At 36.7% G+C, this 13,222-nt stretch overlaps 2 protein-coding genes across 6 annotated transcripts in view; both read right to left on the reverse strand.

Annotated features, from left to right (window-relative positions):
- The window catches only part of LOC123709434 (glutathione hydrolase 1 proenzyme-like), a 38,474-nt gene that overhangs the window by 11,321 nt on the left and 13,931 nt on the right, over window positions 1–13,222 (reverse strand). For 4 of the 5 annotated variants that reach the window (XM_045660789.1, XM_045660787.1, XM_045660786.1 and 1 more), the window contains exons 3-4: window positions 5,407–5,628; window positions 765–985 (exon numbers count right to left, since the gene is read on the reverse strand). In XM_045660789.1, coding sequence (XP_045516745.1) covers window positions 765–985; window positions 5,407–5,628 — 443 coding nt within the window. Of the gene's footprint in view, window positions 1–764; window positions 986–5,406; window positions 5,629–6,069; window positions 6,302–13,222 lie in introns of those variants that run through there. The other variant, XM_045660785.1, reaches the window with a different exon arrangement.
- Window positions 3,756–4,395, reverse strand: LOC123709435 (nuclear protein 1). Its single transcript, XM_045660790.1, has one exon. The coding sequence runs from the start codon at window positions 4,302–4,304 to the stop codon at window positions 4,101–4,103; it is 204 nt and encodes a 67-aa protein (XP_045516746.1). The 5' UTR covers window positions 4,305–4,395; the 3' UTR covers window positions 3,756–4,100.

Raw genomic sequence — 13,222 nt, forward strand, 5'->3', positions numbered from 1 at the left:
ATATTGTGGGTTATTTGTTATTTATGGTACCATTTGCCAGGTGTAAAAACCATGCACACAAATCGTCAAAAAACGGTTTAACTTAAACAGAAAAAAAAACCACAATATTTGTTTTCCTAACATTAGTTACATCTTTAGAGAATCGCTAGCATATTTATATAGCAATATTGCAGTATTATTTGATTCATAAGATTTTGTCAAACTTTTTATTTCAAAATTATGATAAAGTACCCACACAATTTTAGTGATAGAAAACCTCCTACCCTCCTACTGTTTTACGACAGTGACCTACTCTACTAATCCACATTATTGTTCTGCATGCAATTTAATTTAGCAATTGTTTAAATGTAGAACAAGAGAAAATATAACTCATACGGACTATAAAAAGGACGCAAAAAATACTGGCTATGATAACTCATATTTAGTGAAAAAACTAAAGAAATTCGTGTCACAGACTAGTTTAATTACTGTACCCGATGTATAAGTATGTTACCTCGTGCGATAGGTTATTTTGATAATGTATTGGCCTCGTTCCCGCGTGGCAACAGAAATAGAAATACTATCGTTGTTCTAATAGAGGAAAGGAAAAATCGTGTTATTAAAGTTTTGCTATAAATCCAAGCTATCTATCTGAAACTCCTTTATCTAAGCGAATTCTTATGACATACTCGGAAACGAAAAGTTTTTGGCGTACACTTATTGACATAAAAATTATATTATATAATTTATTTAGCACAAACAAAATTATTGTTCAGTAACAATACCTTTTTTAGCCTTATCAGCATTGCCATGAAACATATCCGTTGTTGCAGCCGCTGGTGCCGTCTCTCTGCCGATCACAGTGTATGCCTTTTCCTCTTCCTTAATGTATACAGTCATGAAGAAACCTCCACCCAGGCCCATACTTTGCTGGTTTTGTAGACCATTGCAGAACATCGCTGCGATGGTTGCATCGACCGCTGAGCCGTTTATGGATAGGATGTGCCTGAAAATTATTTTATACTAAGATTCGGTAGAAAAAAACCCGTTTTGTGTGTTAAAGAATGATGAAATATTTTAAAATGTTTATATCAAAGTCAGTCAAAACTTCGTTTCAACTTGTGCTATAACTGGAGTTTTCTTACTTTTAAGACACATGTGATATGTAACATATACGTATAACCTCGCAAAGCCTATATTACTATATATTTTCTTTTTATTAATAATATCCTAATCGTCTTGTTTTCTTTTAAAATTGATATGCTATTATCATATAAAAAGGGTAACGATAGGTATAAAATCGATAAATCGTTATTTATTTGTATTTATCTCAATGCACCTATTTATAAGAAGTCTGTTGATAGCAATAAAAAACAATAACAATGATAGCGTTTGTTTTGTTTGTAGAAATGTAATTTGTAATAAAGTAATATTATTAGGTTTTTTTAATATTTCCTTTATAATTTTTTAAATAACCATATTGCCATTTTGCTAAAATATAAATCGGAAATGAATAAATATTTTGAATATGTTTAATAAAGTTATGAGCAGTGTTGGCCTAGTGTCTTCAGCGTGCGACTCTCATTTCTGATTTCGTATCGATCCCCGGCTATGCACCAATGGACTTTCTATGTGCATATTTAACATTCGCTCGAACGGTGAAGAAATCGGGAGGAAACCGGCTTGCCCGCCGGTCTGGGTCTAAACCCAAAAAGTCAACGGCGTGTGTCAGGCACAATATCACGTACTTGTCTATTAGATTGACAAACGATCATGAAACAGATTCAGAAATCTGATTCCCAGACCCAAAAAGGTGTGGCTATACAACATATTTATTTTATTATTATATAATTTAGTTTAGTTATTTGATTTAGTTATAGTAAAAATAATTTATACAATTGAATTGAAATAAAAAAAATGAATTGTCTTCAAATGTCTGTCAACATGTGCTAAACTTGTTCCTAAAATGCTTACATCTCAAAGACTTACTGATGTTTTTGTGATGAAACTTAGTATTTTCTCCAAGTTGGAATCTGATATAAATCGAAAGCTAAATATGATTTCTAATTTTCGATTGTGGACAAACACACTTACTAAATAGAGTTTAATATAGTGATTTCAAAAACATCACGTATATAGTACAGACTGATAAACCCTTTTTTGTAGTCGGTTAATAATAGATATACATAGTTTATAAAGTACTAGGTAGGTATTAACTTTAGTAGGTTTAAGTCCTCCTTATAAGTACTGAAACGTTTTGTATAAGGTTTCATCAGCACGTGTACTAAATACAATTATTAATTTTACCATACTCTATGATGTGGGTTAGTTCCACAGATTACCATGTGCATCGATCTGTGCCAAGCTATCAAACTATTCTAAACCCGCGTTCCTTCTTATGTTATTCTTTTAAATCTATTACTCCCTAATTCGTCGGGTATATATGCCCAATAAAAATTAATAATGTATAGACAAATGCTAATCTATTTTTCGATACAAGCTATTCTATTATTTATATTAATTAAAAAACTAAAACTAGGTTTATGAATTTGGAGTCGCAATTCAATTACTTAATACCTAATATTAGAGTTAGTTATATCAGAGAAATATAGTCATTATGTCAAAATTCCTAAGCACCCTCACTGGCACTAGCATAAAAAGTATAAGTTAGTATTTAAAGGTTTTTGAAATTATAACGAAGTCTTTTTAATTTTTTTTTCTGTAACGTTTGTTTATAAAAAGGTACCAATGGTGGTGTGATGGAGGAAAAATTATATTGGCATTTGCATCCATAAATTTTCCAATATTTCTTTAGCATTTTTCTCTGAAGCCTTTTAAGTATAATAGATAGGTTTAAAATTTGGACCTGAGTTTTGAAGTCCACTGCTCTTGTAACTGATGCTACCTACTTTGTGTATAATATAAGAATTTACTAATATTAGGATAAAACGAGATTATAGTCCCTTTTTTATTGGGTAATTCATTTACAGTTCCCGCCAGGGCAATTTATAAAGTGACTCGGGTCAGACGGGAGGATTAACTCAAACCCAACTCTCTGATCTGCTCTTTAGAGACGGGAGACAGTGTAACAGTACAGTCCTAACTTAAGGAACAATAATATTAATTCATGTTTAAAATTAGGTAGGTATCTTTCTATCTACAAATCCTGCAATTAATACAAGGAGCTTACCTATTAATATCGTTAAAATTAGTGATTATATGAAGATAATTTCCTGAATAGAAAAATATATTATAAAACAAGCCTTTTTGTGTTTTCTCATAAACTTTGAGTGTTGAATTAAAGTCAATACTGTTACAGTAAAAACAGTGAAGCATTACGTGAAGTGGAACATGGGACTAGCATTCTTCATTAGAACGGTACATTAATGTAGGTAATGCATTATTATTATTACCAGGCCTCCTCAAAGATGATTGGATGTGACGTGGACCCGTAATTATACGAATTAAAGAAGTCATTGTCTCACCTACCCCATTTTATAATAGGTTATGGTATTAACTCTAGTATTTATATACTTACGTAATAATGTATATAAATATATTATATTTAAAAACCATATCCAGAAGCAATTAGCTATTCTCTATATATCGTTAGAAATGTATTGACAAGTTTTCATTGTCGCAGTTATAAGATAAAAAGCGCGAGGTCGCCGTGTATTCAAGGTTATTTTTGTATGTAAACAGCTAGTGCGTACTGCGTAGGCGGATCGACCTCGCGTCACGTCCCAAACAAAAACAAAGGTAATAATACAACAGAATAAATTAAAACGTTTATTAGACTTACATTACAGTCGCTTTTGTATCGAAACGATTTAATAACATTATCTAGCTAGAAATAATAACACAGCAAATTTGAGCTCTATAACAAGCTCAGGAGATCAGTCGTTGGAACGATGTTGTGTACCATTAAGGCCGCCATCTTACGGCTGCATTGTAATATGCAAAATAAATGTATTGAGAAAGCATTGTCCTCCGAGAATGTCCCACTGATCCCGTCGACGAGCCCCTTGATCCAGAGAATCGTCGTAATATCAAACTCCTATCGTTCGGCAGTTCCGTATACCTTTTCCAAGCCATAGTCGTTGATCAAATCTTGATTACATCTAGTGTTTGTTCGTCGACTTTTTATTGTTTTCTGTGTTAACGAGTTTCGTCACGATCTTTCTGGAATGGCCGGACGGATCGAAGTGGTTAGTGTGCTCGCTCACCTCCTTCTTTGTCCTTTGTTTGCCGCTGTGTCCAGAGAAAATGTGCTTGTCGTGATCAAAGTTGTAGTAATCGTACTCATCAAAGAATGCTTCCGACATATTTTAAAATTTTCTTTCACTTCACAAGGTATCGCCGCTGACAATGTCACTGTAGATTTTGCTTCACAAAATGTCTGACTTTAAGACTAGCGCGTCGCTTATATACGGTATTGTAGACACGTCACTGACCGCATGCGCGTCGGCAAATCTCGAATGCTATTGGTTGGATTAATACGCCGGTCCCACACAAGCGGAATAATCGCTCTTGTATGTGTAAGCCGGTTAATGATACCACAAAAAAAATACGTTTCACTATAATGTCTAAATTATAATATTAGTTCTAGATATAGTTATATAATGTAATACTGTTTAAATCTTGATTTAGCCCTCGCTTTAAATTAAAAATAAAATTTAATAAATATTCCCTTGGAGGAATAGCGTGAATTCACTAATTGTGATAATTAGTCAATTTATTTAAAAAAAAATATTAAAAACACTCCATTTTACGAGAATTAGGGTATTTGTTAAAGATGGCAATACTATTAGTGACGTCGCATGCATCTGTTTATATATAATATAATACGCAGTTGTGTGGGTGTGTGTTGCACAACAAAGTTAAAACAATAATATTTAGAAACGTGACTTTTAATTTAATTAGTCATACTTTTTAAAATCGTGAATTGGATTAAATTTGATAAGGTTAGTTAGAATAACATGAGTCAGGTACAAGAGAAATTTAATAATTAAACTGATTCCTGGTTCGAAGATTAGATCGTTACCTAATCTGAGTTACACAGGCCGATGGCCGAACACCCTTATGTGATTGTTCATTGTTTAGTATCAAGGCGAACACATTTTTGTTACATAATATCAAAAGATATATAACAGCGATTGCTATTTTTACTTTTGTTTACACAAAAGCGACATCTTGTGGTAAGTAGATTTTACATTGTCATGTCATGACTTCAATGTCACAAAGGTTTATAAATGTATTTCTAGTAATTTCTAAGCCATTCATAGAAAACGGTTATTATAAAGAACTAGTGTATGACATTCTTACTTTTTTCATAGTTCAATGAAGTTATATTACGTTAAGCGTTTGATTTCAAGTTTCAAGTTGAGACCTCTTTTACTGAGTCATTAAATAGGTTAAAAAACTTACCTCCCAATATCGGAACATGTTGGAGAATCTGTGCAGACAGCCGCTCTCTTGAATGTATGAAGCCATGATGATGAAGGCGGAAAGGGCTCAACAGGATCCACAAGTTGGGGTATTGTGGCTCGTTTGTAATCAAATTTAGCGACGAAATAACCACCCAAAGCTGATAAAATGACAAGAACTAGCAAACCGGCAATGGTCAGTTTAGTCCTTAGCTTGGCCGATCTGAAAAGAAAAGTGTGATTAGCGCCCTCTAGTGTCGTATATATTGTCGTCTTTGACAAATGCTGCAATTCCTTTGTAATTTCATTTGATAGCTATTCAGCAACAGATGGCGTTGCAATACAGCCCCAAAAACATTTATGGTAAAAGGCTCTAAATATAAGAAATTAGAATTCTTCTAAATGATAATGTAAAAACATGTAACGTATAAGAAATATAGTTCACAATCCATAACCTGATACGGTTAAGTTATATATATATATAATATTAAAACAAATCTGACTATTATAAAAATATATAATAAAAAACCTGGATTGAAGATTGGATTTTAGGCGTACTAAAGTTTTGACCAATTCGCAATATTCGTATACGTAATTCACTCACAAAGTACACAGAAAAATCATCTAGTTGGTAGGTATCAAATTATTAAGATGGTATACATACATGGAAAAGTGCAAATTGTTGTTGCTAAAATGCCCTTGCAATATAGCAAACCTATTAACAGGTGAAACGAGCCGAATGGTATCAATCGCTATGTCATCAATAGGAGCACTTAGAAAATTTCGTCTATAAAGCCCACTGCGAAATGTTTGCGCCATTTTTATTTAATTTTAACACAATCACCAAAAATGTTACATTAACACCAGGATGAGACATCAGTTATGAGAAAATTCTATACATTTCGAATGTAATCAAAAGATAACAAGATGTTATGATGTAGTAAATGCCGTGAACTTGTTCCTATTTTTACTAATCAATAGTAAAAAACAGCTGTTCATACTGGTTAAGAGCTGCATATTTCTTCCAATAGATGGCGCCATTCTTTGAGCATTTATTCTGGACTAACTATTTACAAATAAAATATTTTTATTTCAGTGAATGTTTTTAAAAATATTAATGTACAATTTCTCAGGTAGCGCCTGATGAACACTTTTTTTACTACATTGAAGTACAACTTGCTATTATTTCTCATAAGGCGTTTTAATTGTTCGTCTTAAAAATAGATGTCAGAATTTAAGGAAAATATTTGAACGATTCATACAAATATTTATAACAACACTACTACTTACGGGTGTAACCGAGTAAGTGTTAACGCTGTACGTGCCTGAATTTTAATTATGTTCCTCATTAATTAAATGTAAAACTATAGACTAAATAAATATTACTAAATTCGTATATTATATATATATGAAAAACTTTGGTACTGCTAAGATCTAAAATATTGTAGAAAAAAAGTGAACCATTCTGCCGGGCTATTAGGAAGCCTCTCCACGATTAATCTAATCACTGACTGTCCAGTCTGAAGGCCTGATCAAGGTTGTGAAGTTGTATATATCGTTAGCAGCCGGAATAACTTTGTATGCGCGTTTCAGGGTATCTCTTTACTTGTAGCTGTAGAAGGTAAATGATGAACATTGAACTTTTTGTTACACTAAAAAGTCCGGGAATCCATACAACTATCTCGGGTTGACTCACTGTAACCTTTTTTATCGTAATCAAATTTGATTTACATTATTACCAAAGCTGTTTTTATAAACATGATTTAATTCCTTATCAAAAATATGTAAATTTAATTAAAATTGCTCCATACAGTATTTCATTGCAATAATAATGGTAGGCAATATCATTGTTTTAAAATAACTGCCGGACAAAGTCATAGGTAAGCACGACGCCCGCATTACATTTACGGGTCTAATTCTAGAATCAATCAAACTAAAATCTAGTTTTAAGAGTTGTCAAACCATTTTTCTGTTTGACATATTTGATAGCGTCAAGACGAGGACAATACCACTTAGAATATTATACCTTTTATTAATAAATAAACAGTTAAAATCTATTATGTCAACATAAACGCCCATCAAACTCATTAGACATTTGATTATGCCGACCTAAATTACAGGATATCTACGATCGTTTAACAATTCGCTACACAAGACCTTCATTGTTTTATTAATCAACTGATCAATGTTATTGGAATACTGAAAGGGTTATTTAGTACGCGCTCGGGCAGTCATAAATAATATACAGAATAAAAATATGAAGTCGCCTTTATTATATATAAATTATATATCGAATGGGAAATATGAGTTATTTTCTACAAATATCTACAGGCCACTAATCCGTTCGTGTAGAAGTAATATTTCATATTTTTTTTTTTTTTTTTTTTTATAAAATAGGGGGCAAACGGGCAGGAGGCTCACCTGATGTTAAGTGATACCGCCGCCCATGGACACTCTCAATGCCAGAGGGCTCGCGAGTGCGTTGCCGGCCTTTTAAGAATTTGTACGCTCTTTTCTTGAAGGACCCTAAGTCGAATTGGTTCGGAAATACTTCAGTGGGCAGCTGGTTCCACATAGCGGTGGTGCGCGGCAAAAATTGCCTTGAGAAACGCTCAGTCGTGGAACGTCGGACGTCGAGGTGATACGGGTGGAATTTTGTATTTTGCCTCGACGTCCGATGCTGAAACTCAGCTGCAGGTATTAATCCGAACAACTCTGAACACTCTCCATGGTAAATGCGGTAGAAGATACAGAGTGACCCCACATCTCTACGCAACGCCAAAGGATCGAGCCGCTCGGAGAGGGATTGGTCATCAACGATTCGAACCGCTCTTCGTTGGATACGGTCAAGTGGAAGGAGCTGGTACTGGGGAGCCCCCGCCCAGAGGTGAGAACAGTATTCCATGTGGGGCCGTATTTGCGCTTTATAGAGTTGCAAGCGGTGGCCCGGAGTGAAGTACCGTCTCGCCTTGCTGAGCACACCAAGCTTTTTGGAGGCTAATTTAGCCTTTCCCTCCAAATGACCGCGAAACTGAACGTCGTTCGATATGTCAACGCCAAGTATTCCGATGCTGGCTGTGGCTTCAAGAAGAGTGTTTTCGAAAAGAGGAGTAGCGACAAAGGGTATTTTTTTCGCGGAAAACGCGCAAACTTGTGTCTTCTTGGGGTTAGATTGGACTAGGTTTAGTCTACCCCAGTCCGAGACTCCACGTAAAAGAGTTTCGACTTCAGACACAAGTTTGTTCCGGTACTCATCGACAACTGCCCGAGAAATACCTGCCCGGCCAGTGTAAAGAGTATCCCCAGTGCTGTCGTCCGCATAGCAATGAATGTTGCTAAGTTGCAACATGTCATTGATATGCAGAAGAAACAGGGTCGGGGACAGAACACAGCCTTGTGGGACCCCAGCATTCACGGGTTTAAGGTCGGAACATGCTCCGTCGACGACGACCTTGATGCTCCGATCGGCTAGAAAGCTGGAGATCCAGTCGCATAATTTCTCAGGAAGCCCGTAGGCTGGTAGCTTCGAGAGCAGTGCTTTGTGCCACACCCGATCGAAGGCTTTCGCTATGTCCAAACTAACCGCTAGTGCCTCCCCCTTGGACTCAATTGCCTCTGCCCATCTATGAGTAAGGTATACTAGAAGGTCACCAGCTGAACGACCACGACGAAAGCCGTACTGATAATCGCTAATCAGCTGGTGGCCCTCTAGATAACTCAAGAGCTGGCCATTAATAATGGATTCCATTATTTTGGAGAACAAGGAGGTTATTGCGATTGGGCGATAGTTGGATGGATCAGTGCGATCGCCTTTTTTAGGGATCGGATGTATCGAAGCGGTCTTCCAGCACTTCGGGACAGTGCCGAGCGAGTACAGGTACCGGAAAAGGCGCGTCAGGACCGGAGCCAACTCAGGAGCACATGTACGCAGCACAATTGGAGGGATACCATCCGGCCCGCTCGACTTATGAATGTCCAAGGAAGATAGTGCTCTGCGAACAGCACGTTGCTGGAATGTGATTTCCGGCATTGAGTTATCACACCGCGAAATCGCCGGTGGTGATCTCCCCCGGTCATCCAAAGTCGAATTGGACGCAAAGAGACAGCCCAAGAGGTCGGCCTTCTCCTTCGCAGTGTGGGCGAGCGAGTCATCCTCTCTGTGCAGCGGTGGTATCGATGGCTGACAAAAATTCCCTTGTACAGCTTTGGCGAGAGACCAGAAGGCTCGGGTCCCAGAAGGGAGTTGGGCCAATCTCTCGCCAAATCTGGCGATGTGCTCTGACTTTGCCTTAGCGATTTCCCGTTTGAAGGACCTGGAGGCTGAGTTATATGCTTTTTTATGTTCGCTGGTATTGGCATCACGAGATATCGCCGCTTCCGCCCATGCATTAAAGTATTCTTGCTTTCGACGCGATGCTGCCTTGCAAGAACGCTTAAACCAGGGCTGTGACCTGCCACCGATCGGCACCGCAGAGAATGGAATAAAAAGTTCCATGCCCTGCAGAACCACTTCGGCGACAGAGGCAGCGACGGAATCTGGAGCTTCCGACGAAAAGCACATAGGCCCCCAAGGGTAGGACGCAAAGAAAGACCGCATCCCATCCCAATCTGCTGACCGATAGTGCCAAATACGACGACAACCCGAAAAACGGGACCGAGGAGGGCGCGTAGTAGGCACAGTACTCCGGACCACACAATGATCCGATGAACCCAATGGCGGGTCAACAGAGACTTGATAGGTCTCCGGATGTGAGGTCAGCAGAAGGTCCAACAAAGAGGGTTTATGACCATCCACATCTGGTATTCGCGTAATCGCAGGGACCATTTGTGACAGGTCGTAAGCTAAAGCAAAGTCGTGAAAGGATCTTCCCGCGTGATCGGTGGTTTCCGAACCGAGCCAATCGGCATGGTGAGCGTTAAAATCGCCAAGTATCACGATTTCAGCGGTAGGAACCCCTTCGAGCAGGGAATCTGTAGCCATTTGGATGTGCTCAATGAGTCGCTCAGTTTCGGTATTTCCGCTATGGGACCTATACAGGCATGCGTAGAATCGCGGATGGTCATCGCAGTCTACGCGCAGCCAGAGGCTAGATAGGTCCCTTCCTTCAAGCGACCCGAGGCGACGAGAACAGATATCCTCTCTGACGTACACGCAAACTCCCGCCCGCGGCACAAATGAATGTTCCAATTTGTACCCCGGGTAGGAGAGGTAGGAAGTATCAGCCGGGAAGGATATCTGAGTCTCAGTAAGGAAGAATAAGGCCGGCTTCGCAGTTTCGAGGTGAAAGTGAACCGCGTTAAGATTAGAGTTGAGCCCCCTAACATTGGTAAAGTCCACTGAGAGCGTGGAAGGGGATGCCTTCGGTAAATTCTTCCGTTTGCCCCGAGATCGAAACTTATAGTTTTTTGAGCAGTAAAAATTTAAGGTAAAGCCAATAATACTGAAAGTTGTGTTGCCGACGACAGAAATTAAATACGGAGTTGGGACAATGTTTAGTGAAGTAGTTAAGTTTAGAGGACACCGTGAGTCATTTTTGCAAAAACCCGTCATCTTTTAGTCGATATCAACTTCGGGGCAATAAATACAGATAACACAACTTTCTCTGCAGCTGTGATACTTTTGACATTCAACACCTTTTGTCTTCAGTCACCGTGACCACGCACGCTGAAAAGCACGAAAAGAAAAAAATTAAAATTATGTAAATAATTATAAGTTTTTAAGAATAATACATAGCTTTAATCCGTTTAAAAAGTGTTTTTCTTAATAGTTAAGTTTTCTTTATCAAAATATACAGTGGCCACGACTACCTTCGTAGATAAAATCTATATTATATATGAATAAAAATGAATCGCAAAATATGTTGCGAAGTCGAAAACTCGAAGGTACTTATTCGAGTAAAACGTTTTTTTTATTTATTCCTTGAACTCTGAGCAAGGTTTTTATGGGAAAAAATGGTTTTGTTTAGATTTTTATACCGGAAAAAGTACCGGTCGTTATGTAGTAGCCTAACAAAATGATCCATATGTTTGGTATGTAGCTACTAAAAAAGTAGGCTAAGTAAAAAAAACATTAAGGCCAAAAATCCAATGAAAAACGGCTCACTGAAAATTAGCGTTGCTGGAAGCTAATGCTAAGCTGAGACCAGATTTAGTTAAAGTTTAGGTTCTTCGACCTTTCTTTTTATTAAGTAAACATCAGGATTAGGCATAACACAACAAACATCATCGAGTTACAATTCTAAGTAGCAAAATTTTTTTCAGTCGCATATTTTTATTTTTGAATTCCTAAGAAGTTAGTTTGACCTTGGTACAATGAATAATTAATGATACATTTCAGTTTTCTTTAGTTAAAATTTTTTTTTTAATATATTCTGTCTATAAATGTACTTGTTTTCTGTTACATATATATTGGTAATCTAAGTAATCTGTTTTGGCTTTCTGTATTGACTAAGTGTTTTGTTTTATAATGTGTATGTTAGCTGTAAGATTACTAGTAATTAAATAAATAAATGATGATATGGTTTTAATGTCTATTTATGGTATTGTGGTATACGCTTTACGCATGCGCACACGGCATGCTGCCAATCGTGAATTCCACTGAGTTTCAGAATTTACGCAACATAGAATTAAAAATGAAAATTTAAGCCAAAACTAAAAATAATGTGAAATTAAAATGTATTACGCTTTGTCTTTGTAACAGGAAATTGTATTGATAAATAACAAGGAGATTGCCTTTAATGTATAATAAATAATTCCGATAATTCAGTGCAATGTCAAACGAAATATTATCCCTATGATATTGTATAACATATATTCTGACCGACTGACTATGCAATTAAGTAAGGAAATATTATCTACTGGTATATAATTAAGGTTATTGCAATGATCTCACAATGCACGATGGTTTTTTCTACAACTGTTGGTACATAAGTGCAAACTTCGTAAGTATTATTTAAATTTTCCAAGAAATGAGGATCTTAGAAGTAGAAATAGTGCCAAAATGGATGAATCTAATCCTAAATTTCTATGATATTACTCAAAAATATTTTTTAGACCGGGTACTAACCTATTGGGTACTAATCTCTCGTAGATTTGATGCTTGAAATATAATCAAAAAATATGTAATATCCTTTACTATAATTTCAATGGTTGACCCTAATTAAAATACCGTATAAATTCCTTGATAGAAAAAAAGACAAACTCACCTCTAACTATTGCCTAATTACGGCAGGTATTATGGAGCCGAAAAATAATTGAATTACAGCACATTAGGCGAAAGCTGTTTCTAGCGATTTTATTAAATATTGTATATTTGACGAGTTATATAAATAAATATCATTTGGCGTCTACTTCATTTTCGCCCGTCTCATCTCACGTGATCTACAGTCATACGTTTGTTTCACTAGGCACTGGCGAAAGACGCGGGCGGGCGGAGGAAGACGCGCGCGTGAAATCATGATTTTGCTAGCCTAATGCGCGCTCCTAAGTCATCATAAACTATGAACATGTTTTTGTGAGCATTTGAGTTAACAAGTAGCACTTTAAGCGTGGGCAAGCGATATCAGAATTTAGTAGTGACAGATTGAGGGTAGCAGCTTTCATGATTTAACTTACAATATGTTCTCTACGGTTGCTTAAACAAAGACCTGCAACTTGGCGGGAACAATGACTTTTCCAGGAAAAATTGTCATTTCCACAGTTAATCCTTCGTCGGTCATATGTTATAAAGAAGCCCTTTAGAGAGGTTTGAGAAAATAGTTTTTATTTTTCATCTCACAAATACAAAATACAGATGATTGTTATAGATAGAATCGTGA

Source organism: Pieris brassicae, chromosome 5 (assembly GCF_905147105.1).
Source record: "Pieris brassicae chromosome 5, ilPieBrab1.1, whole genome shotgun sequence".
NCBI classification, from domain to species: domain Eukaryota; kingdom Metazoa; phylum Arthropoda; class Insecta; order Lepidoptera; family Pieridae; genus Pieris; species Pieris brassicae.

Coding starts and splice junctions, on each gene's coding strand:
- LOC123709435 (XM_045660790.1), bottom strand. CDS start 4,304: ATGTCGGAAGCATTCTTTGATGAGTACGATTACTACAACTTTGATCAC.